A 21328-nucleotide genomic window follows, 5' to 3' on the forward strand; every position below is an offset into this window, starting at 1 on the left:
ATGCTATGAGGCATTTTATACTTAATATACTGTAAATAATTGGTTAGGTTTTCTCCCCTCGGTCACCTAAACCCCTTCTCATCAGCCTCAAAAGAACTCCAGCAAATCCAAAACCCTAAACCCCGCCTTCCCATCAACATGATGACAGGAGGCCAAAGCTTCGTCTCCTCTCCTCCCGCCTTCTCCCACGATGGCAAGAAGCTCCTGGTCTGCACGGGATGCACCGTCTCCGTCTTCAGCACGTACACGGGCATGCTGGTAAATCCAAATTTCATCTCTTTCTTGTTTCTTTACATGTTTGCTCGTTTGGGATGGAGAAGATGGTTGTGGGAGAATTGGATTGACGTCAAAATAACATCTTGGTTTCTCAGGTTACGGAATTAGAGGGGCACACGGATCGGGTGACATCGATCGTGGTAGTACCGACAGCGATGGCGGCTGCGAGTAGGTTTACTAGTTATTGCTGGACTTCTTCGCTTGATGGGATGATCTGTTATTGGGATTTCGCTGCGGCAGAGTTGATTAAGAAGGTGAAGGTCCAGCTGCCAATTTATTCCATGGTATGTGGGCGTCTCTACCTCGCTTTCTCTCGGTATTCTCTTGTCCGTCCTGTTTTAACCCCATTGCATCATAGTAACATGTCAAGATACTGTTTTTAGTGTTTGCATATGTTAACACTTATATAATACAATATGCAGAATGATATGTTTCAACTTTGTGAATTGTGTAGTGCTTTTGAGTTGTTAAATAATACTCTAAAGATTTTCTTGCTATTCTCTGTGGATGTCTGTATTTGGTACACGTGTATGCTACTTAGATCGCATTTATCTTATGTTCTCGGCTTCTTGCCTCATCAATCTGTGTGGATTCTTAACTGTCAGTACTCTATGTTTGAGTCTATTTTTTGCTTCAATTGCAGATAATACCCAATATATCAAGTGCTTCGATAGGAAACAATCGCAAATCGTCCACTCTTTATGCATTTATCTCAGTGGAAGATATCAATAAATCAGATGATGAGTCGAAAGCATTGCGTGGCCAAATTCAGATTTACAACCTGATGAATGCACATCGTGTTGGCGGGCTTTTGGCTGAGGTGTGAGCATACTGTTACACTGGGCTGTAGTTTTTGCTCAGTAATTCAAAGAAATTATTTACTGGAGACATTGGAAGTAAATTTATAGTCAATACTTTCTTGATTGTATATTCTCTTGTGCAAATTATAATTCATTATTTTCTCAGAGTTAAATTCTCTTGTTGATCTGATGTATTTTGTCTGAGTAGCTCATGCGATGAATCACTGATACCTGACATGAAATACATTGTTGCAGACACGCAACCCAGAGTTTATAACTATGAGTAGATCTGGAGAATTTTTTGGCATGACAAACAAGAGAAAACTTCATATATGGAGGATCCCTGCAAAAGATTGTAAGCCTGATGAAATAAGGAAGATTAAGCTGCATCATACCAAAAGCTTAACTGCTCTTGCCTTTCATCCAAGTGAGAGAATGGTAGCTGGAGGCGATGTAACAGGGCGTATTCTAATATGGAGAGGTTTTGGAAAGAGAAAGTTCTCAGAAAGATTACAAGAATCTAGTAGAGGAAGGGCAAAAATTGATGAAGAAAGGCCTGGTGTTAGGGACAAGGATGATGCAGACTCCTGCTCAACATGGCACTGGCACCCAAGTGAAATTAAATTTCTCTTCTTTTCTGCAGATGGAGCTTATTTGTACTCAGGTACCACACGTTTAAGATAATACATTCTACTTTTAGGTTATCAGCCTTGAAGCTTTGGCATGTACCCTCTTTTCCTTCTGTTGTGATGCTAGGCAGTAGCTTGGTCAATAATATTAACAATCTCATCCTTTAGAAGCTTGACTCCATTTTTTGTAATACCCTTGTTTGAATTTAACAGGTGGAAGGGAGGGTGTTATTGTGGTTTGGCAGCTTGACACTGGAAAGAGAAAGTACAAACCGCGTCTAGGATCCCCACTATTGTACTTTACAGATTCTCCTGATCCTTCCCTTTCCTGTGTAAGACATGCTTCCTTTTTTGAAAATTTTGCCCACCTTCTGTTTTTTATTGTACAAGATCAATGCTTCATGGTTCACTGTTCTCTAACTAGTGTGCTTCATTTGGTATGTATACTTTGTTTGAAAATTGTATTTTTGTGTGTCTACACAAAATAACAGTATAATGCCACTTCCTAGGAAGTTATGGTACCTGTTACTGCTAGGGCTACTGTACATTACTAACTGTCTGACAGCAGTGAATGGATTCTGCAACATCATCTGGTAGGTGGAGAAAGGCTGATCTCTTGACCAATGAAGGACCAAAACTACGCTTGGTAGAACTTTAGACATAGATGTCATGCTTGCTATCAGAGTTCTTGAACTTCGAAGGTCTTACCTAATTTTGGAGATGGACAGGATAAGTCTATATATCTTTTTCTTTGATGGAATGGGAATCCTGAACTGTCCTTACTCTTCAAGGATGATATAACTTATTCAATGCTAATTGTTGATTCCACATACTTTCCCATCAGACTTGCCTTTCCATGATAGCTTCGTAAGAAAAGCAAATGTTAGTCAGCATTGGAAGTTGTAACATCTCAATGTGTATTGCATTTTCAGTTTTTCACAAGGCCATCTATTAATAGTACATACACAAATGGTGTAATAATAATGTACTCTATTTGATGTTGCATTTTGTGTGGTTCAATTGTACAACTGTACATCTCGAAGTTCTGTTGGTGTGAGACTTGCACCATTTTAGACAGCATTAGATGGTTCAAGTAAAAGATGCAATAAAAATTGCCAATGGATACTGCGGAACCCCTTCTTTGTTGATCCTTTTCTTCTCTTTCATATATTTTCAGTATATATTGTTTCCTCAAGCTGGTGATACAATCTCCCAGCAAGGTCAATCATGCCCAAATTTGACCATGTTCCCTTTGGTACTCTTTTTATGGAGTAGCATGTTCATGGCATGTAGCTGACTTCTCTAGAATGCATAAAGGGGATGACAAGTGCTGATTTTCTTAGGAACACAAAATAGGAAGTCCTCTCTAAGATTTTAGTATGTCAGCCTATAAGCTTAAAATCCGCTCTGTACCTCAATTTAGTTGAAGGAAGAGATGGACTAAAAGTTAAGATTCTAAAAGTGCACAAAGCATTTGCAGAATTGTTCATCAAATCAATTGACTACTCAAAGATGTTGTTTAGTAAAAGAATATTTGGTAGATCTGATTTGATTCGCCTTGTTAACAATTTTTAATGAAGGACTTTAAAGTGATAGAACAATGCATCTCTGGTGTTTCATTGTTGTTCTCACTTGTATTGCCTCATTTACTTAGATGGCCTTTTCTGCATTGCCTTAATCAAAAGATTGCGCCATTTATACTTGAAGTAGTTGGCATCATTATATATTACCCTTATTGTATATTAGTTGCTATGTTCTTATATTCTGTTACATACTTGCATCTTTTGCTGCATATTCTTAGTTTCACATTTTCTGGGAAGAGTCATTCAATCAATTGGTGTTTCAGGTGTCTTGTGCAGATAATCAAATCCATCTACTAAAAATGCCTACAATGGAGATCGCCAAGTCTATCTCTGGAATTAAGGTTTGTTGTGGCCATGTATGCTCCTCAGATTGTTTTTGACATGATGGTTGAATTGGTACAAAAATTACGTATTTGTCCTTCCTCTGCAGCTACCTTTCTCTTTTCCGGATATACATGAAGGTTTACGCAGTACATTTGCATATGACAAAACTTCTGGATTGATTGCTATACGTACTGAAGATTATTGCATACAATTCTTCAGTTTGTTTGACAATCGTGAGGTTTCACAGGTTGGTGATCAAAGATAGGAGCAGCTTTAGCTTTGTGTCGTTCTAAGTCATTAGTTAGTTGTTTCTAGTTTTCATGCTTCATATTTCTGCCACATTTGATGTGATCATTGTGGATCTTTCCAGGTGCAAGTATGTGAAAGGAATTTCCAGCCTGTTGATGATACTACTGTAAGATATTTCATTATATATTTTGTTCATCTTAGTTTTCAGTTCTTGACTCTCCCTTATAGCGTAGCTTATGTTGTATATCAGCCTATGAAGTCCGTTTGGCATTCCATGATCCTTCAATGTATCAGAATAGCTTGAAGCCTCTAAGGCCTACTTATATCAGAATCAGTAATAACTATTAAAGAGAAACAAGACAACAGCTTCCTAGATTAAGAAAACTGCATAATCGGTTTTAGTTTTCTCTATAAAGGAAAGTGCCATTGAAGTAGGGTTATTTGAAAAAAAAAAAGTAGAAGCAATTCAAAGAGTGAAATGAAATTACTACCTCTATATATTCAGAGGTATTTGCCTTATGGCTTAACTAATTCCTCTGTGATTGCTGCGATTTATGAAGCACTTTTTCTAGTTGATCCTTTTTGTCAATGTCTCAGCCTAATGGTAACCACCAGGTGTCTGATACCTGAGGTGGATTATTTTGGAGACAGAATAAATTAACAAAATATTTTGGATAGGTACATCAGTCTCTAGACTTGTGTCCTAATTGTTTAAATTTGAAGCACCCGATCCCCATTGAGAGTTTAGAAGTTTGACACCCCTCAATAGCGATCTATGGTTTAATTGGGGCACCATAAGTTCCTTCTATCTCTCAAAAATACCTTCATTCAGTTGCAACCTAGATATCATAGTGCTATTTGGAACTCTCTGATGAGTTTTAAAATTATGGACTTCTTTTTACTCTTTTTATGCTCGTAGAATAGCTTTGCTTTTATTTTCTTGATTGAGCTAACAATTTTATTCCTACTGAGGTTTCTAGTGTCGTTAGCATCATCATCAATATTCAATAGATAGAAAATTCATTGATGCACCTGATAAAATCCTAATATATTTGAAGAAGTCTTTATGATAATACAACTTTTTATGGTTTCAGGTGTACGTGGCTTTGGTAGCTCTTTCTACTGATGCCTCTTTAATGTGCACTGTGGATGTTAAGCTTCCTGAAGAAGGATTAGGGGGACTTGTTAGTCTAAAGTTTTGGACGCAAGGGTCCCAGGTGGGAGAATACTCCCTAGCCACCATCATCTATGAGCCTCACAGGTTGGTACGCTATAGAACTCCCACCATTGGATAGTGTCTTGAAGTTGTGTGTTTGTCCATTAAGCATATAATTATCAATTTCATCAGTAGTATGTATATTGAATGAGATGGCTTGCCTTCGAATTACAAGAAGTCCTCAAGGCACTCATTCTGGAAACTACCAAATTAAGATCTATTTCTAATTTTAGAGAAAGGAAAAGGATAGAGGAGAGCGTTTTTGGCGGGCTCCTTGACGGGGTGGTGCATCAACCACCCCACAACTAGTAATGTGGCCGACACAAGGCGAGTCGTAAGCTAACGGGAGGCCACATTCTCTTCTCGTCTTCTACTTTACTTCTTTCTCCCCCCCTTATTCTCTCTCTTTGTCAGGAACCCACCATTTTTTTAAAGGTCTCTGATATGTACTAGTGAAGTGGGTGTATGGCATCTCTCACTAATTATCATGCTCTCTCTCTCTCTCTCTCTCTCTCTCTCTCTCTCTCTCTCTCTCTCTCTCTCTCTCTCTATATATATATATATATATATATATATATATATAATTTGTGAGTTTTTGTTGTTACCATTGTAAATTCCACCATTAAAAATTATATATATATAGGTGCTATATTAGCATATGTATGTTCTATATTAGCATATGTTATATATCATATATTTTTATTATTTTTTATATATTAAAAATACTAGACCATCTTAGCGCTATGCGGTGGGGTGATCATTCGCAATCCACTACTGCCTTTCAAAACATTGTTGCAGAATGAGAGTCTCTTATTGTAACCTAAATGGAATATGTCATCCTATTTGTCCCTTATAAATTTCCACATGGCCAATGGCAAAAGGCCTCTTATATTGGTATACCCAGAGGGTTTTTGCTTGTAGGTCTAATCATGAACTATGTCTTATGTGGGAAGAACTAGAGAAATCTGCATCTAGTAATAGGCTTTAGTTGCATCATCATTGTTGAAGTCTTCCCCTGATGGGGTGAGATTATATTGAGGGGTTTCCTGATGTACCATTTATTGATTCTGTGTGTAACATGTACTTATGCATAAATAAGAGAATGGACAAAAGGTGGTTGTTATGCCTCGCGCTTAGACTGACTGACATACATATACACCTGTTGGTAATTGGCTATTCTATTGACTAACATTTTTTTTTTTAAATTGCCCTATTTTTTATTATAGCGATGCTGGAATTTCTTCTGTTGCTTTCCGTCCTGGCAAAAGCGTTGCAGTAAGCTCTTCTTTTGGTGGTGACTTTAAGGTAGTTATTTTGCTTTACTTTTCCTGTTGCCATTCTTTGTTTGGATGCATAGCTTGACTATTCATTTTGAATTTTGTAGGTCTGGGTTCGTAGTGCTGAAATTAAGTCAAGTGGTCAAAAATATGAGAAAGCTGGTTGGAGATGCCAATCTGTTGGTTCATACAAGTAGGAGAATCTTTTAGCAGTACATCACCTTTTTCAGTTAAATTCATGTGCCTTTTCTTTTGCCTATTCTTTTTCAACACAACCAAGTCTTGGTATATTGTGGAACATCAATCTTTATTATGGTAAGGATGTACCTTTATAACTGATTCATGTTAAACATCAACATCAAATACCTTTGAACCACTAACCTGGATATGGTGTATATGTACCACATTATGTGGATATACAAATCTTGAAGAGTAGAAAAGGTATGAGATTCATGGATTACAAAAATGTATTAGCTCAAATATTACTGACGAAATCATAAACATCACTTGCAAAACAGGAACATTTCCAATCAAATAAGTGAATAATGGTGATCCTTAAATGGTTAAAATTCTGTAAAAAGATGAAGCTCCTGTACTGTGATTTTCTTCTTGGACCATTGACATTCTCAGTGTGTTCAGTAGTGAACATTATAGCTCCCCCATTGTACGAAGTACCTGGGAGAGTGTTTCATACATGGGTCTGAAATTGTTCTTTATAGTAGGATACTGAAGCAAAATATCCAAGTGTACCGATGCCAGATTGGATGATTATTGATGCTGCAAAATATGGAAGGGAGGTGCTTTCTGCATTGTAAGGATATATCATAGACATTTTCTAGCCAAAGCTCTCTAGGCTTTGGAATCACAAAAGATTCAGTGCTATTTTTTTTTATTAGCCAGTGCTCTTGTTACTATAACCATTATTATGACATCCGGTTTTGCTATGGTGTTTTCATGTCACATCTTTTCCTGCTTTTCACATGTCTAGTACTCTTATTAGTGTCACTTTGTTCTTTCCTTTGTTCTTGTTTTATACTGAACATAAGAAATTCATAAAGATGTTATCATAAATTTGTAAATATATGAATTTGCAGGAGAAAACCTATGACTGCTGCAGCATTTTCAGCTGATGGATCTGTTCTAGCTGTTGCAGCGGAGACTGTCATTACGCTGTGGGACCCTGACACTAATATTCTGGTGGCTGTGATTGGAGAAGCACTTTCGGTGATCATTTGATACCTGATTATTGCTACTCTGCTTAAAATGGCCTGAATGATAAGCAAGACCCTTGTATTTTAATTTTGCAGCCAATCACAACACTTTCTTTCATTGGAAAGTCAGAATTTCTCGTGTCACTTTCCCAGAATTCTAAACCACAGATAGCAGTCTGGAATACTTCAAAATTATCAATGTGCTGGTCATACAAGCTATTTGTTGAAGGTTTGCATTTTTTCATAATGCTGACATTCGAATTTAGTTAGGTTCTGTCCCTGAACTTCCTGAAAGTGCTTATCATGATAATTTTGATGGCTATCAATTCTCTTATGATTTTACCCTTTTTTACAGCTGTATGCTGTGCTGAAAATGCACCTCATTTTGCTATCCTAGCCCTTCCAAATTCCCATGATGGCAGTAGCGTGAGAGACCAAGAAGGCATAATATTATTGTTCAATGCAGAAGATCCAGCCCCTGCAACCACTTGGTTGGTCAAGAAGGTATTGCTTGATACTAGTGTTAAACTGTTAATTCATGCTCAACAACTTCTTGTTGATGTAATAACATGAGTCTAGGAACTTCAATTTTCAAGGAGCATACTCTTGCCATGTATTATTAGGCAAAACTTTAACTAGATAAAAAAATCTAATCTCAATTAATTTAGTTATTTATTTTCTTTTGGTGGTGTCACTTTTAGTTTTCCTGTCTTGGTATGCTTCCCTTGATGGATACGATTTTCCTGAGATATAACTATCCTTGTTCCTCAGACTAGCCTGTGAAGCTGATTTAATAGATTTTCATGTGATTTCAGGCAAAGGGAGGTGGCCTTGCTTTTCTGACTGACAATCAATCTTTTCATGAGCAAGATACTAATGCTAAAGAGAGAAAAGACACATCATGTTTAGCGTACATAAATGGTGATCATGAGTACATAATCTTTGATCCACAAAGCACAGAAGATGTTCAGATCAGCAAGCCAGCTCGGAAAAATCAACTTTCTCCTGAGGAAGCATGTGAGATTTTATCAGAATTTATTTTGCTTGTGTTGTCAATACTTTGTCTCCTATCTGTGCGATTTTATCAGATTTTTGTTGCTTGTGTTGTCAATACTTTGTCTGCTATCTGTGAGTTCAGTGCGCAGGTCACTTTTTCATAGGGCTTTTGTTTTTCATATTGTTCCTCTTGCTTACAGAGAGAGGGGTTCAGTTTAGGGCCTTTAAGCCATCATATTTCACCGTTTGAGGCTCACAAAATTAGTTTCTGGGGAACTACTCCCATCAACCGCTGATTATTTCATGCAAGGGCGCAAGTGTGCATCTTTCATCCAAATCGGCTTCTTTATCTTAGCGTAGCCAGATATGTGGATATAAGTTGATGTGTCCCACTTGCCTCTTGATCTGGGTGGATCCTTTTTCCAATCTGTGTATTTATTTAGTTTTCTAACCTAGTTTGATTCTTGTATCTTCTTCTCTCTTTCCTGTTTCGTTGAAACATAATTTTGAACCTTACCCTCGAACAAGGATAGAGCCAACCTGTAGAGGTATCACAAAAGAACTCATATAAGCCCTGCTTTACAAGGTAACTATGAACTTGTATACTACCATGCCAAAATTATAGTATGTAGACAATATATCCAACATTCACAAAACAAACCACAAAGTAATGTTTAGTTTTAAGAAACATCCAGCAGAGATTCTCCAGAGCTTTTGCTTAGCTACTCCAAAAGGAAGGGGTTCTCTTTGCTTTTGCCTTGCAGAAGCGTCCCAGTATTAGCTCCTTCTTCTCCTTGCAATCCTGCCCAACAGTTTGGTTCATGTATCTGCATACATTAATGTGAAAATGACAAAAATAATAGCTTAGTGGCAACTATATAGCTTTTCGTGGATCCTCAATTTAATTGTCCTCTTTCTCCATGGTACAGAGTAAAGGTAGGATTAGTGTGATTGTGTGTCAATGCAGACACGTAAACAAAAAATGGATATAATCACATATGTATTTGTTTTAATAATTGGGAAAGGGAAGTGGATATGGATATAGATATGCTGTTATTCAGTCTGCTACCTTTTCCGACTGCCAGTTCCATAATTGCTCATCTGTTGCACTCCCATAAATCTTTTCAAATTCATTGCTTTTCTTTGAACTTTGAGAAAAATAAATAAAGATAGGTTCTCAAGTTTCTTTCATCTGCTGCAGTGCTGATTGGATATGCTTCAATCTACGGGGAGCTTCCTGGATCTGAATTGAAGAAAGACCCTGTCCGAGATATTCCTTTTGTCCCATCGGAGAGACCTTGGGAGACTATATTCAGTGGATCATCTCATGTTCTTCCACCCCTTACAAAATTATGTTCAGAATTTTTGTCATCCTTGCTGGAAAAGAGACCAATCACAGATGAACAATGATTGCAGGATGTAGTTGGGTCTTTACATGCAGCTGTGGTCAAGAAACTTGTGCAAGTTAGTGCTCATAAATTTTCATTTACCATCTGCCTTGTGTCACCTGGAGAACGATAAGATGTGGTTGGGTTTTACATGCAGCTATGGTCGAGAAACTTGTGCAAGTTAGTGCTCATAAAATTTCATTTACCATCTGCCTTGTGTCACCCGGAGAACTGATACGTGGAATTGCAAGAATAGGCACACCCTAGTTATGCTGGTGTCCTTAAAGGCATCGGCTGATCTATGAAACGGCTGCTTTTGCAGTTCAAAGAAGTTCTTTTATATGGTGATGACGGCAGAGAAAGAGGCTGCATGAAAATATTAGTCTACTATAATCAGTCTTTCTTGAGCAAATTTTGAAGCCCATTTTTAGTTGGTGTATGTAACACCACAGATCACGAGCTTTTCTTGGTCCCGAAATTTTGTAACACAGTTTGGTTGGTTTTGCAACGTAGGATATTTATTCTTATAATTTGTGGCAATCAGCTGCTCAGATAAGAGTTTGCTATTTTCTCTTTTGATATTTCGAATCATCAACATATATATTATGAACAGTGCAATTTAAAAGATTTTTCAAATGTCAAGAAGAAAACCTAAATGCTATTGCAGCTTTTGGTTGGTTTCTTCATTTTTTCTCTGCAGCTAATGTTTTTATTTTCTTTTTTCTTTTTTAATTCTGGTCCTTAATAAATAACTTGGCCTACTCTTATGGATATTTCATTATGCTTTTAGCCATCTTCATCTAGCTTAAGAGTGATCATATATCACTAAGCAAACCATATAATCTCCATCAGAGCAAATAGGTCAAACTTAAGTATTGTATTTCACTAATCACTTTACTAAAATATTCACCCTAATTTAGAACTTATAATTTATGGGTCAGTTAAGTCGTAAATCACTACGCAGTGAGCTATCTAACTCAAATCTACCGGGTGAAATAAGGTCAGGTGTTCTCAGTGAAAAGCAGCGGTTCAATTTCTTCTGTTGGGATTGATATTTGAGGGATACTACAAACTCACGGGTTAACTTATTTAAACCCGTTTCTGTCAGACAAAAAAATTATATTTAAACCCGTTAAAGAGGTATTTACATTAAAAGATTTTTTAAGTTTTTAAAATAATAAGAGTGAACTATAATATTAACTTTCTGTATTAATTATACGTACTCATTATTAAAAAGTGATTACCATTACCAAAACTTGTTTATCTGTTACAAATGCGCTTATTTCTAACTCCCTCCTGATATTATAAAAGAAAAAGAAAAAAGAAGGCCTCTTGGGATTATCCTAACTATTTCTAGTACCAGTGTACCACACTACCACTAAAACTTCTACCGAATCACAGTAGCCTGCCTTAGATAAGAGGGAAATAAAAGAAAAGGATAGAGAGAGAGAACTTAAAATGATGTATGGAAGATTTGAGTGGCAATAAACAACTGTGGATGAGATTTTAGGTGCTCTTCTTATATGACACTTCTTTCTATTCTCTCCCTATCTGCAACAACAAGATCGCATCAGCAGAGCATGGTATCGAACTCTACTCTCTCCTCTCTCCTCTCTCCTGATCCTCTTAACACATGAGCTTCTCCTTCTCCTTCTCCTTTGGTTTACTTAATCTTTATTTTGACAACTCAAGAATGCAGAATTCTTCCATGGAGCCAAAACCCATGTGAGAAATCGCGAACCCATCTCATTTCTTTGTTAATCTGTCATCTTTTTGGTGATTTGCTCCAAAGAGAACTAAAGGAACCCATGCCTACTCTTATCCATTCCATTTCTCCCCTCCCAAGCGCTGCGACTTCAGACAGCAACAGAAGCAAGCCATGGTTCTTCTCCCGTTTCCCAAAAGCCCGCTTCTTTTCCCATAAGAAGAGTTTTTATAGGGTTTTAGCATCGACCCATGTTGCAACTCCTCGTAAAGATGCGATCTTTTCCCTACCCAACTGGAGGAATGGGAAGAATGAGTCCAGAAGCAAAGAGTTGCGGCTTCATGATGCCTTCTTATACTTGGAGCATATGGTGGGCAAAGGGCACCAACCTGACCCAGCTCAAGCTACCCAGCTGTTGTATGATCTTTGCAAGCAGAATAAGATTCGGAAGGCCGTCCGGGTCATGGAATTGATGGTTCAATCGGGGAATACTCCGGAGTCACCGACGTACACTTTCTTGGTTAATCAATTGTGCAAGAGGGGGAATGTTGGGTATGCAATGCAGTTAGTCGATAAAATGGACGAGTATGGGTGCCCACCGACCACCATCACGTATAATTCTCTTGTAAGGGGCCTTTGCATCCATGGGAATTTGCAGCAGAGTTTGCAGCTCCTGGAGAGGTTGATGCACAGGGGACTGGTCCCAAATGTTTTTACATACTCATTTTTGCTAGAAGCGGCGTACAAGGAAAGAGGGGTGGATGAGGCAGTGAGGCTTTTGGATGAGATAATGGATAAGGGTGGGAGGCCTAATTTAGTCAGCTATAATGTCCTTCTCACTGGTTATTGCAAGGAGGGTAGGTTGGATGAGGCGATCAAATTTTTTAGGAGGTTGCCTTTGAAGGGGTTTAGTCCCAATGTAGTGAGCTACAATATTTTGTTGAGGAGTTTATGTTATGAAGGGAGGTGGGAGGAGGCAGAGGAGCTTTTATCGGAGATGGCTGATAGGGATTGTGCTCCGAGTATTATCACATATAATATCTTGATAGGTTCGCTTGCTTACCATGGTCGGACAGAGCAAGCGCTTGAGATTTTGGAGGAGATGGTAAACAATCGGTTCAAGCCTGTGGCAGCGAGTTATAACCCTGTAATTGCACGGTTCTCCAAAGAGGGGAGATTGGATATGGTACTCAAGTGCCTTGACATGATGATGCACCGGAATTGTGCTCCTAATGAAGGGACTTACAATGCCATTGCTGTGCTTTGTGGGGAAGAGAAGGTGGAAGAAGCCTTCTCCATTCTCCAGAGCTTGGGCAATAAGCAGAATGTTTCCATGCATGAGTTCTACAGAAGTGTGATTTCATTCTTGTGTAAGAAGGGTAACACTTTTGCTGCATTCCAACTTCTGAATGAGATAACAAAGCATGGATTTACTCCTGATTCTTACACCAATTCATCCTTAATTAGAGGTCTTTGCATGGAGGGTATGTTGGATGAGGCAATTGAAATTTTTGAAGTGATGGAGGAAAACGGTAATAAGCCAGACATAGACAACTATAATGCACTAATACTTGGGTTGTGCAAAGCCCAGCGGACCGATCTGTCATTTGATATATATGAAAGAATGATTGTGAAAGGTTATATCCCCAATGAAACGACATACACAATCCTTGTCGAGGGTATTGCTCATGAGGATGAAACAGATTTGGCATCAGAAGTGTTAAAAGAACTGCGTTTAAGAAATGCTATAAGCCAGAATACCATGGAGAGAATCACTATGCAGTATGATTTGGAGTAGCTTCTGGCTGTTTTGAATATTTGCTCATCAAATATCAGACAAGATAGATGGCCGGTACCTGTTATAATAGCAAAATGGTGATCTATTGAGGAATTCTTTTCGATCTTTTTGGGTTCCTCATTTATAGTGTACCCTTTTGCTTGTTATGTAGAGCAAGCTTTGCATTCAATTTGACACATAAAGAGTACTTTTTCCCATTAGACTGAATGATGCCTGCGTACTCCTGCACTATATTACATGTTAGTTGATCATTCTATCTATTTATGCATTTCCGAGCATGATTATGGGTTTGTCTGTGGGTGCTTCTATGCTGGAACATGGATGAATGGTCGCACTCCCTCACAGCATGTCAAAGTTTGAATTTTTCCTGGTTCACATTGTTTGACTCAATCTTCACCCTATCATGTTTCGATAATTACAGTTGTTCAAGTCAACCATACAAACACTCCTTTGGCTGATTTAAAAAAAAAATTCCATGCAACCGATGTCCTAAAAAGAAGTTGCTCAGTCTGAAGCTATTACATAAGGTGCAGATGATGGACTACTCACCTGTATCCTTTTGATGGGGCCCTGCTCACTTTAAACAGGTATTATTATCATACCAGTATAAGATTATGGAGGTGGTCAAAACTATCTAATATTTGTCTGGTTGTTTGGTATCCAGGACCTATGTGAATTTTATGTCCTTCCATTGTTATCAGAATATAATTGAATTAAGATTCCATAGGTTATGCATTGACCATTATTAGTGCCCAAATCATCATGCTCAAAAGATACTTCAAACTTCGACTTTCTAAGTGAGCGGCATTTTTCTTGCTAAGAGTAGACATTTTTCTTCTCTATCATTAGCTCATCTCCTTTTATTTCAATTTTTTTTATTTCTATTGACTAACTGAGTTATTGTACATATGGGAATTGCTATTGCCGAGTGATACAAGAGTGTATACAACTTTCTATCTTTCGAAATATATCGAAGCCACTGCCATTTTATCCAATTGTGCATCCTCGATCAGGTCTGGTTTTCGATGTCCATGCTCTATGAATGCATGAATCTTTTGTAGGTCACCTACTTGCTACAATTGAGTCAAGGTTTTGGCTTGGATTTTTGATGCTCAAGAACAAAATTTTCTACATTACCTTGAGAAACACAGCGGTCAGCCCAGATTTGTTTTAGATCAAGAGGGCTCTACCATCAACACGCTATTATGTTCCTTTGTTGCATCATTTCTTTGCTGATCTTTTCCAAGGCTTGCAAGTGCAAGCAGAAAAGCTATAAATACTTATCTTTTGGACTACAAAAATTTAAGCTGCAGAAATTCTTGCTCATTACCTCCATTGTATCCAGATACTTGAAAATGTCAGAGACTTATGGAAAAGGTTATTGCATGACAATCTCTTGCTTGTAAGGCTTCTAACTTGGTTGTATGTATTCTGAAATAACAAAATCCTGCAGTTGCTTTGAGACTTCAAATTAACTAACTGGAATCATCTAATAGTCCAACAACCTATTAGGCAAATTCTGTTAGGTGAATCATATTTTTCTCATCTTTTCACAATGAGTTAAAGACCAGGTTTTTGTGATATTTACCCACAATGAATTTGGAAGGTGATTGTTTTGGTTCTGAATTAGTTACAGTCGACTGACTGAAACAATTTGTACTGACATGCTGAAATGAACTTTCTGCCTGCAGATCAAAATAGCAAGTAACAGAAATCTGGAATGTTGGAACAGGCAGAAGCAATGCATCTCTCCACATTAATTCATCACATAAAGCCAGTTTACCATTTCAAATCATCATTCATCCTACCATTAAGTCAAAACATCTTCTACAGACACAGGCAGAACAAAACCAGGAATGAAGTTAAACTAATTAACTCCTCAGTCAAATCTACTGAATTCAGTCTTCCAAAATTCACATCTAGATTGACACAAGCATGTAAATTGATTTAAAGCATGCATTGCAGATGTCTCAAGATGCACCTCAAAAGAGAGATCTTATACTAGAATCGACAAAGACATGAATTTATCAGATTAAACAAAACAAAATCCTGAAGCACCTAAATATAAAAAAGAGCTTTTCGAGGATGAATGACAAGGCTTGCCCTCAGTATTAACACATTTCAAACATCAGCCAGGAAAGTTTCAGATATCCCCAATCTAATGAAGAGATGTGCTGATATAGAGATTGTCCATGCATCATCCAACTACTTAGATCTCTGTCTCATCTTTCTGCGCTTCCTCTTAAGTCTCCTCATGCGCTTCTTCTTCCACTGAATAAAGCAAAAACAGATAGAACAGATAATAAGACTTGATGAGTGAATGAAACTAAAATTTGATAACTAAATTTGAAAGAAGAGTAAAAAAAATCAATAAAAAACACTCAGATATTTTCAAGAGTAAAACTTAATCATGTGTTCGACAAACAATTTCTCTAAAGGTCTCAAACTCTTTATTACCAAATCTGCGACTTAATCGGACACTATTGTTTCATATTTGTAGTTTCTCACAAGCATCATACATCATCAAAAAATAAAAAACTTATCCATCACAATGTTAATAGAAGTGACAATGTATGCAAATTCAAATGGTCCAAAAACTGCAAAACATGTCACTAATATAAAACAAGCTTCCTAATAAAGATGATCATCTATTGCTTTAGTTACAAACTTAAGTACAACATTCAATTTTCACAACAGTCAATTAGATTGCTTGCGCATATATTATTTGCTGACATATGGGTTACTACAAGTACCTACATCTCAATTGAAAGATAGGGAAAACTGCTAAACACTGTCGACCAGAGATAATAGCTGTCTCCTGATGACAACTATAAATCCTGCCATCCACTCTCCGTTCTTTGCTATTTACCATCTGTCATCAAACCAAAATCTATCCAGAAAATTTCTTGGGATCAGATTTTTGGTGCCAGATGACTGACTGAATTTAGTAGATTTCCGCAAAATTCAAGCCAGACCCCAAAGTCCTAACTTTGCCCAAACAACCTGCTATGCTATCTCTTAACTTGAGTTGTCTGGCAAGATTATGTTATATTCTCCTTTTTTATTGAAAGATAAAGGTTGATAATAGTGACAGCACTTAGCATGTTCCATGTTCATTTTTTATTACTGGTTCTCTGCCCCGTGGTGGCAACCTCATCTCCCACCTTACGATCCAACTGTAGTTTTGAAATAAGTACAGAAATCTAATGTCATACTTCGTATTACTTCTAATTTTCATTAACACAATCGTTAACAAATGTGACCTCTATATTTTTGTGCACTTCTATAATCTAAAATGCCTCGAACTATGTCTATGTCCCCATTTTAAATCATGGGTTTCTAACATTAGAAAAAAAATTCTAATCAGACGGGTGAAACACTATCGTGCATCCAAATCCCACTTTATACCTATGTGCGACACATTTTAATATCAATGATTCAAGGACCAAACGGGATTCGTAGAAGAATACAACACCCTACTTCTCGTCTTCCCGAAAGCAGAATTATGACGCCCCAGCAACACTAGAATAAATCATTACATGAATTTATAAGTATAGCAAACATTTCCTGTTTACCTAATCCATAAATCCAATACATAAGAAAAAAGATAGGAAGTATCAAAAGGTAGCAATTCTTCAACAATATTAACCACGAAATGAGCCTAAACCGATGAACCCAAATAGCACCACAGAATATCAGATATCGAGGATTTGGGTCCAATCAACAACCCGGAACAGTCAAATCGTATGTCGAAGCCGACGGAATTCGACAAAAATTGAAGCATAGGAAGTTAAGGATCTAAGGAGAAAACTCACCTTCGCCCTCATCGCTTCAGAATTGAGATCTCCAAGGGTCACCGATCTAAGTCTTTCCTCTCCTCTCCTCTCGCGAATTCAGGCGGCTTCGAGGATTAAGAAGAAGAGATATAGGATCGCTATTATTGTGTCTTATTTATAGTTCTAGGGTTTAGAGGAGAGGCAAGCCCTAGTACGCATCTGATCATGATGGACCGTAGTCATCCAATCAGGCAGCATTTTATCCTGACCGTCCATTTGGTGTCCTATAGTCTGGCTTGTTTGGCTTCTTGGATTGGTTGGCCATCTCATATCGTAACAGCCAGAACTATTAATTTTCTCACAAAATTGCACTCAAAGAGAAGTAGTGGCGACCCTACTGCATTTGGATACCCCTCTATCTCGCTGAGTAACCAGGTAATTATAAATTTAGGGATTATAGACTTTTATAAGCTATCAGATCCCCTTTCCCTCTCTTCTAACTTATTGGATTTCGACAATTCTTAGCCTAATCGCAGCATGTGCTAGGCACGAGTAACATTTTTTTTTTTTTTTGATAAAGATCCAAAGATCTATTCATTCAGATAAGGGAAGTTTACAATAGAAATCACAAGGTGGGTTCAACCAGACCTTGCTAACCCGATTTGCTAGTGCAAACCTAGCTAAACTATGGGCCACAAAGTTGTTTTTTCTACTTGTGTAGCATATTCATATTGATGGGAGCTCCTTCGTACGTTCCAAGCATTCATTAACTATCGGAGCCAATTCCCAGGATATCGACTGATCTCTGTGTTCGTTTAGTATGTTAACCAGCACCTGGCAATCACTGAACAACCAGACTTTGCTTGCCGGCGTCTTAAGGTAGACTTCCTCAATTAATAGACGCATAGCTAACATCTCACCATGCAAGCTGTTATGGCAGTTAGTAAGGAGAGTAGCTTTGCCCAAGTAGATATCTGCCGGAAACTCTAAAATAATTAGTCCTGCACCACCTTCATTTGAGCTCTTCCATGCGGCGTCTGTCCATCCCGCCAGGTCACCATAGTGAATGTCAATCTCGGTTTTGTCGAGAGGAGTTAGCGAGACTGAAAAGACCGATGGAGGTGAGGTGAGGGGAGGAGAATCCTTTCGAGAGAGTAAAAGCTGAGAATAGGATAGTATTCTGTGTGGGCAAGATTTTTACCCTCCAAAAATTAGATTAAGGCACGAGTAACATAGGTCTTGTTTTATTTGAGGTTAAGTCTCGAATTCAATTAGTTAGTCTTAATTTTTTAAATAATAAATTTAATTAGATATAAAAAAAATAAAAATATATTTGATTAGTGAACCAGCTTAAGGCCTTAAGAACTAGTTGCAATAAACTTGCAGGGTGGGTGCTGTTATACTTATGTCTTTGATAGACATCACAAATTTAGATAAAAGTTATGACTTTTTAGCCCTGCCAGTAAAAATATTATTTCACTTTTTTGTGACTTCGATCAAGAGATTGCCATCAAAATAGCCAATAGTTCAATTTTGTATGTCAAATAAGAACTAAATTTGGCTCATAGTTCATTTATAATCAAATGATTGCCATCACAATAGCCAGATTGATGTAATACAACGCTAATACCAATTCCACTAATATCCATTTCTAATTCAAACTATTTGGAGAAGTTGTGTAAGACCAAAACAGGTTTTGAAGTTATGACTTCTTAAGAGTCTGAAATGCTAACTTACCTTTAGATGACTAATAAAATGAGTCATTTTTCGGTAGACCAGTAAATGGATTTTAGCTATCAACTGATAATTCATAATAAATTTATAATAATAATTAGTAAATCCTAAAAAACTCTGTAACTGCTTCAATGTGGTAGGAATAAGTCAGTCCAATATACATTGAATCTTTGAAAGATCAGTAGGAACACAGTTTGAGAGATATTATGCCCCCCAAATATTCTATTTTCTCAGTTACCATGACATATTTTGAGAGCTTTGTAAAGAGGGAGTTATCTCTAAGATTTTGTAAAACTTGGTCCAAATGATATAAAATAAGATTCAAGAATAGAACTATAAATTAAAATATCATTGAAAATGCCAAACCAAACCTTATAAGAAAAGATTGAAATAATGAATTTATGAGTGATTGAAAGATAATCATGGCATTACACAGGCTAAATGACATGGCTTAAAAACCATGATTCCCAAAATGGGTACACAAACTTTTTTTCAATGTTCAAGGGATGAATTTTGATTTAATGATATCCTAATTTTACTTCCAGCTTAGAGAAAACTTTAGCTCCATGCAACTCATCTAATGGTTTTTTCTAAGGATATGTATAAGATATTTTGTGATATCATTTAGTCTTCTATAATCCAAGGAAGGGCTCTATTTTTGGAGCTCAAAGACCTCAAATATAGAGCCAAGAGCACCGGGAACTATATTTATTAATTAATTAATATAATATATATTTATATATTATATTTTTAAATTATTTAATAAGTTATCTTAATATTATTATTTTTTAATAAAAAATATATGCTTAGAAAATTCTCATCGATATCTTTATAATAAGACTAATGTTGAATAGTTTCAGAAATAATTTTAAATTATTATTTTTTTTAATTAAAAATATTAAAATTATATTACACGAAATAAAAATAAAATATTTAAAATAACTTAAATAATTTAATATTAGACTCATTTTAAAGATTAAAAATTGATTAGCAAAACTAATTATATATTCAGTTTAATTAATTAGATTATTTAATAAAGGATATATACGAAATTTAAAATTTTGAATTAAGCTTTTATAGGGCAAAATTGGTATTTCTAAAAGTTAAATAGTATTGGAGCCGAACTCCAAATTTTTAGATGGGTCTTGGAGCTCCACTCCACCGGGCTCCAAATTTAAAGTTTTGGAGCTCGGAGATGCTCTAATAATAATAAAATCAAAATACAGGGTGTTTTCTATTAATTTCTCACAGTTATATCTCGCCACAGCGGTTGGCTAACTATAAAACGCCCTTAATTACACCCAACTTCATTTGCTTCGTCTTAACTTCATTTGCTTCGTCTTCGTAGCTTTGCTCGCCCTTTCTAAGATTCCTTAAACCCTTCTCCAAGAAATGGCGCTCGAGACCGGCGAGTACTTCCTGAGCTCTGAGCTCCGAGGCCATGAAGACGATGTAAGATTTTATTCTTCTTTTCTCTCTCCAATCTGCGATCTATCTTTCTCTCTCTCTCTCTCTAGACGAATCCTTGTTTCAATTCTTTGCTTTATCATCTACGGTCGTTTATTTTATTGAGATTTAGTTCATTTTGTGAAGGCAGACATCTATGATTCGATGAAACCCTAGTTCTTGTAATATCAAGATTCTTGATTTTCTTGATCCCATACGAGTAGTTTATGTGATTTGTCTCGAAATTTTCTTCTCTCTTGCTGTGTTTTAGCCTTTTAGGGACTGTTTACACCCTAATTGCTACATATAGGACGTTCGTGGTTTCATTTCTCTTTGAATCGTAATTAGGTTCGTGGCATCTGCATCTGTGGCGATGCCGGGATAGCGACGTCATCCAGAGATCGGACGGTAAAATTTTGGACGCCAGATCCCGAGAGGAAGCATAGATTTGTGCTTTCCAAGACACTGGTGGGGCATTCCAGCTTCGTCGGGCCTCTGGCTTGGATTCCTCCGGGGGATCGTTTTCCCGAAGGCGGGATCGTTTCTGGTGGGATGGATACGCTCGTCTTGCTCTGGGATTTGTCTAAAGGGGAGATCACGGAGACGATGAAGGGTCATCAGTATCAGGTCACTGGTCTGGCTCTTGATGATAATGGCGATATTATCTCTTCATCCATGGACTGGTAATTCTTTTGAAAACTTAGTAGTATTAGTTAGATTACAAGAGTATATTATTTTGCAGAAGGACCTCATCTTTTCCACTTGTCTTCTTGTATTTGGCGTTCAATTTATGCTTGTTGAATCCTGAACTCGTGTGTAGTGTGATCTGTTAGGTGAGTGAGTTCTGATCAGGTGTCTAAACTGCCATAATACATCTTTAGGAAACCTCTCTTTAGTGAAAATGCTGGTAATATGATGAC

General features: G+C 37.1%; 3 protein-coding genes and 1 long non-coding RNA gene across 5 annotated transcripts in view; 3 read left to right on the plus strand and 1 right to left on the minus strand.

The window, feature by feature from the left end:
* Positions 1-64: 64 nt before the first annotated feature.
* On the plus strand, positions 65-10648 carry LOC140784269 (uncharacterized). The gene is made up of 16 exons (XM_073131564.1): positions 65-258; positions 372-560; positions 920-1096; positions 1332-1740; positions 1919-2037; positions 3552-3629; positions 3719-3859; positions 3983-4027; positions 4956-5122; positions 6304-6382; positions 6462-6547; positions 7449-7578; positions 7662-7794; positions 7921-8069; positions 8381-8582; positions 9763-10648. The coding sequence occupies exons 1-16, from the start codon at positions 139-141 to the stop codon at positions 9969-9971; spliced, it is 2433 nt and encodes an 810-aa protein (XP_072987665.1). The 5' UTR covers positions 65-138; the 3' UTR covers positions 9972-10648.
* A 752-nt stretch (positions 10649-11400) lies between these two features.
* On the plus strand, positions 11401-13680 carry LOC140784932 (uncharacterized). The gene has a single exon (XM_073132562.1). It carries the CDS (start codon positions 11758-11760, stop codon positions 13450-13452), a length of 1695 nt encoding a protein of 564 aa, XP_072988663.1. The 5' UTR covers positions 11401-11757; the 3' UTR covers positions 13453-13680.
* Positions 13681-15309: 1629 nt separating this feature from the next.
* Positions 15310-17412, minus strand: LOC140784933 (uncharacterized). Its single transcript, XR_012108341.1, has 2 exons — positions 17268-17412; positions 15310-15723 (listed from the first exon to the last, which is right to left on the minus strand). It is a non-coding gene; the product is annotated as an uncharacterized lncRNA (long non-coding RNA).
* A 2851-nt stretch (positions 17413-20263) lies between these two features.
* The window catches only part of LOC140784209 (ubiquitin homeostasis protein lub1), a 44132-nt gene continuing 43067 nt past the window's right edge, over positions 20264-21328 (plus strand). For both annotated transcript variants that reach the window (XM_073131470.1, XM_073131471.1), the window contains exons 1-2: positions 20264-20414; positions 20757-21091. In XM_073131470.1, the coding sequence (XP_072987571.1) occupies positions 20355-20414; positions 20757-21091 (395 nt within the window). In that variant the 5' untranslated portion in view covers positions 20264-20354. The remainder of the gene's footprint in view (positions 20415-20756; positions 21092-21328) is intronic.

The sequence above is a fragment of the Typha latifolia genome, chromosome 3 (assembly GCF_019914945.1).
Source record: "Typha latifolia isolate L0001 chromosome 3, TyphaL0001v2, whole genome shotgun sequence".
NCBI classification, from domain to species: Eukaryota; Viridiplantae; Streptophyta; class Magnoliopsida; order Poales; family Typhaceae; genus Typha; species Typha latifolia.

Coding starts and splice junctions, on each gene's coding strand:
- LOC140784932 (XM_073132562.1), top strand. CDS start 11,758: ATGCCTACTCTTATCCATTCCATTTCTCCCCTCCCAAGCGCTGCGACT.
- LOC140784269 (XM_073131564.1), top strand. CDS start 139: ATGATGACAGGAGGCCAAAGCTTCGTCTCCTCTCCTCCCGCCTTCTCC. Junction 5,123..6,303: donor ATCATCTATGAGCCTCACAG/GTTGGTACGCTA, acceptor TTTTTATTATAG/CGATGCTGGAATTTCTTCTG. Junction 7,795..7,920: donor ATACAAGCTATTTGTTGAAG/GTTTGCATTTTT, acceptor CCTTTTTTACAG/CTGTATGCTGTGCTGAAAAT.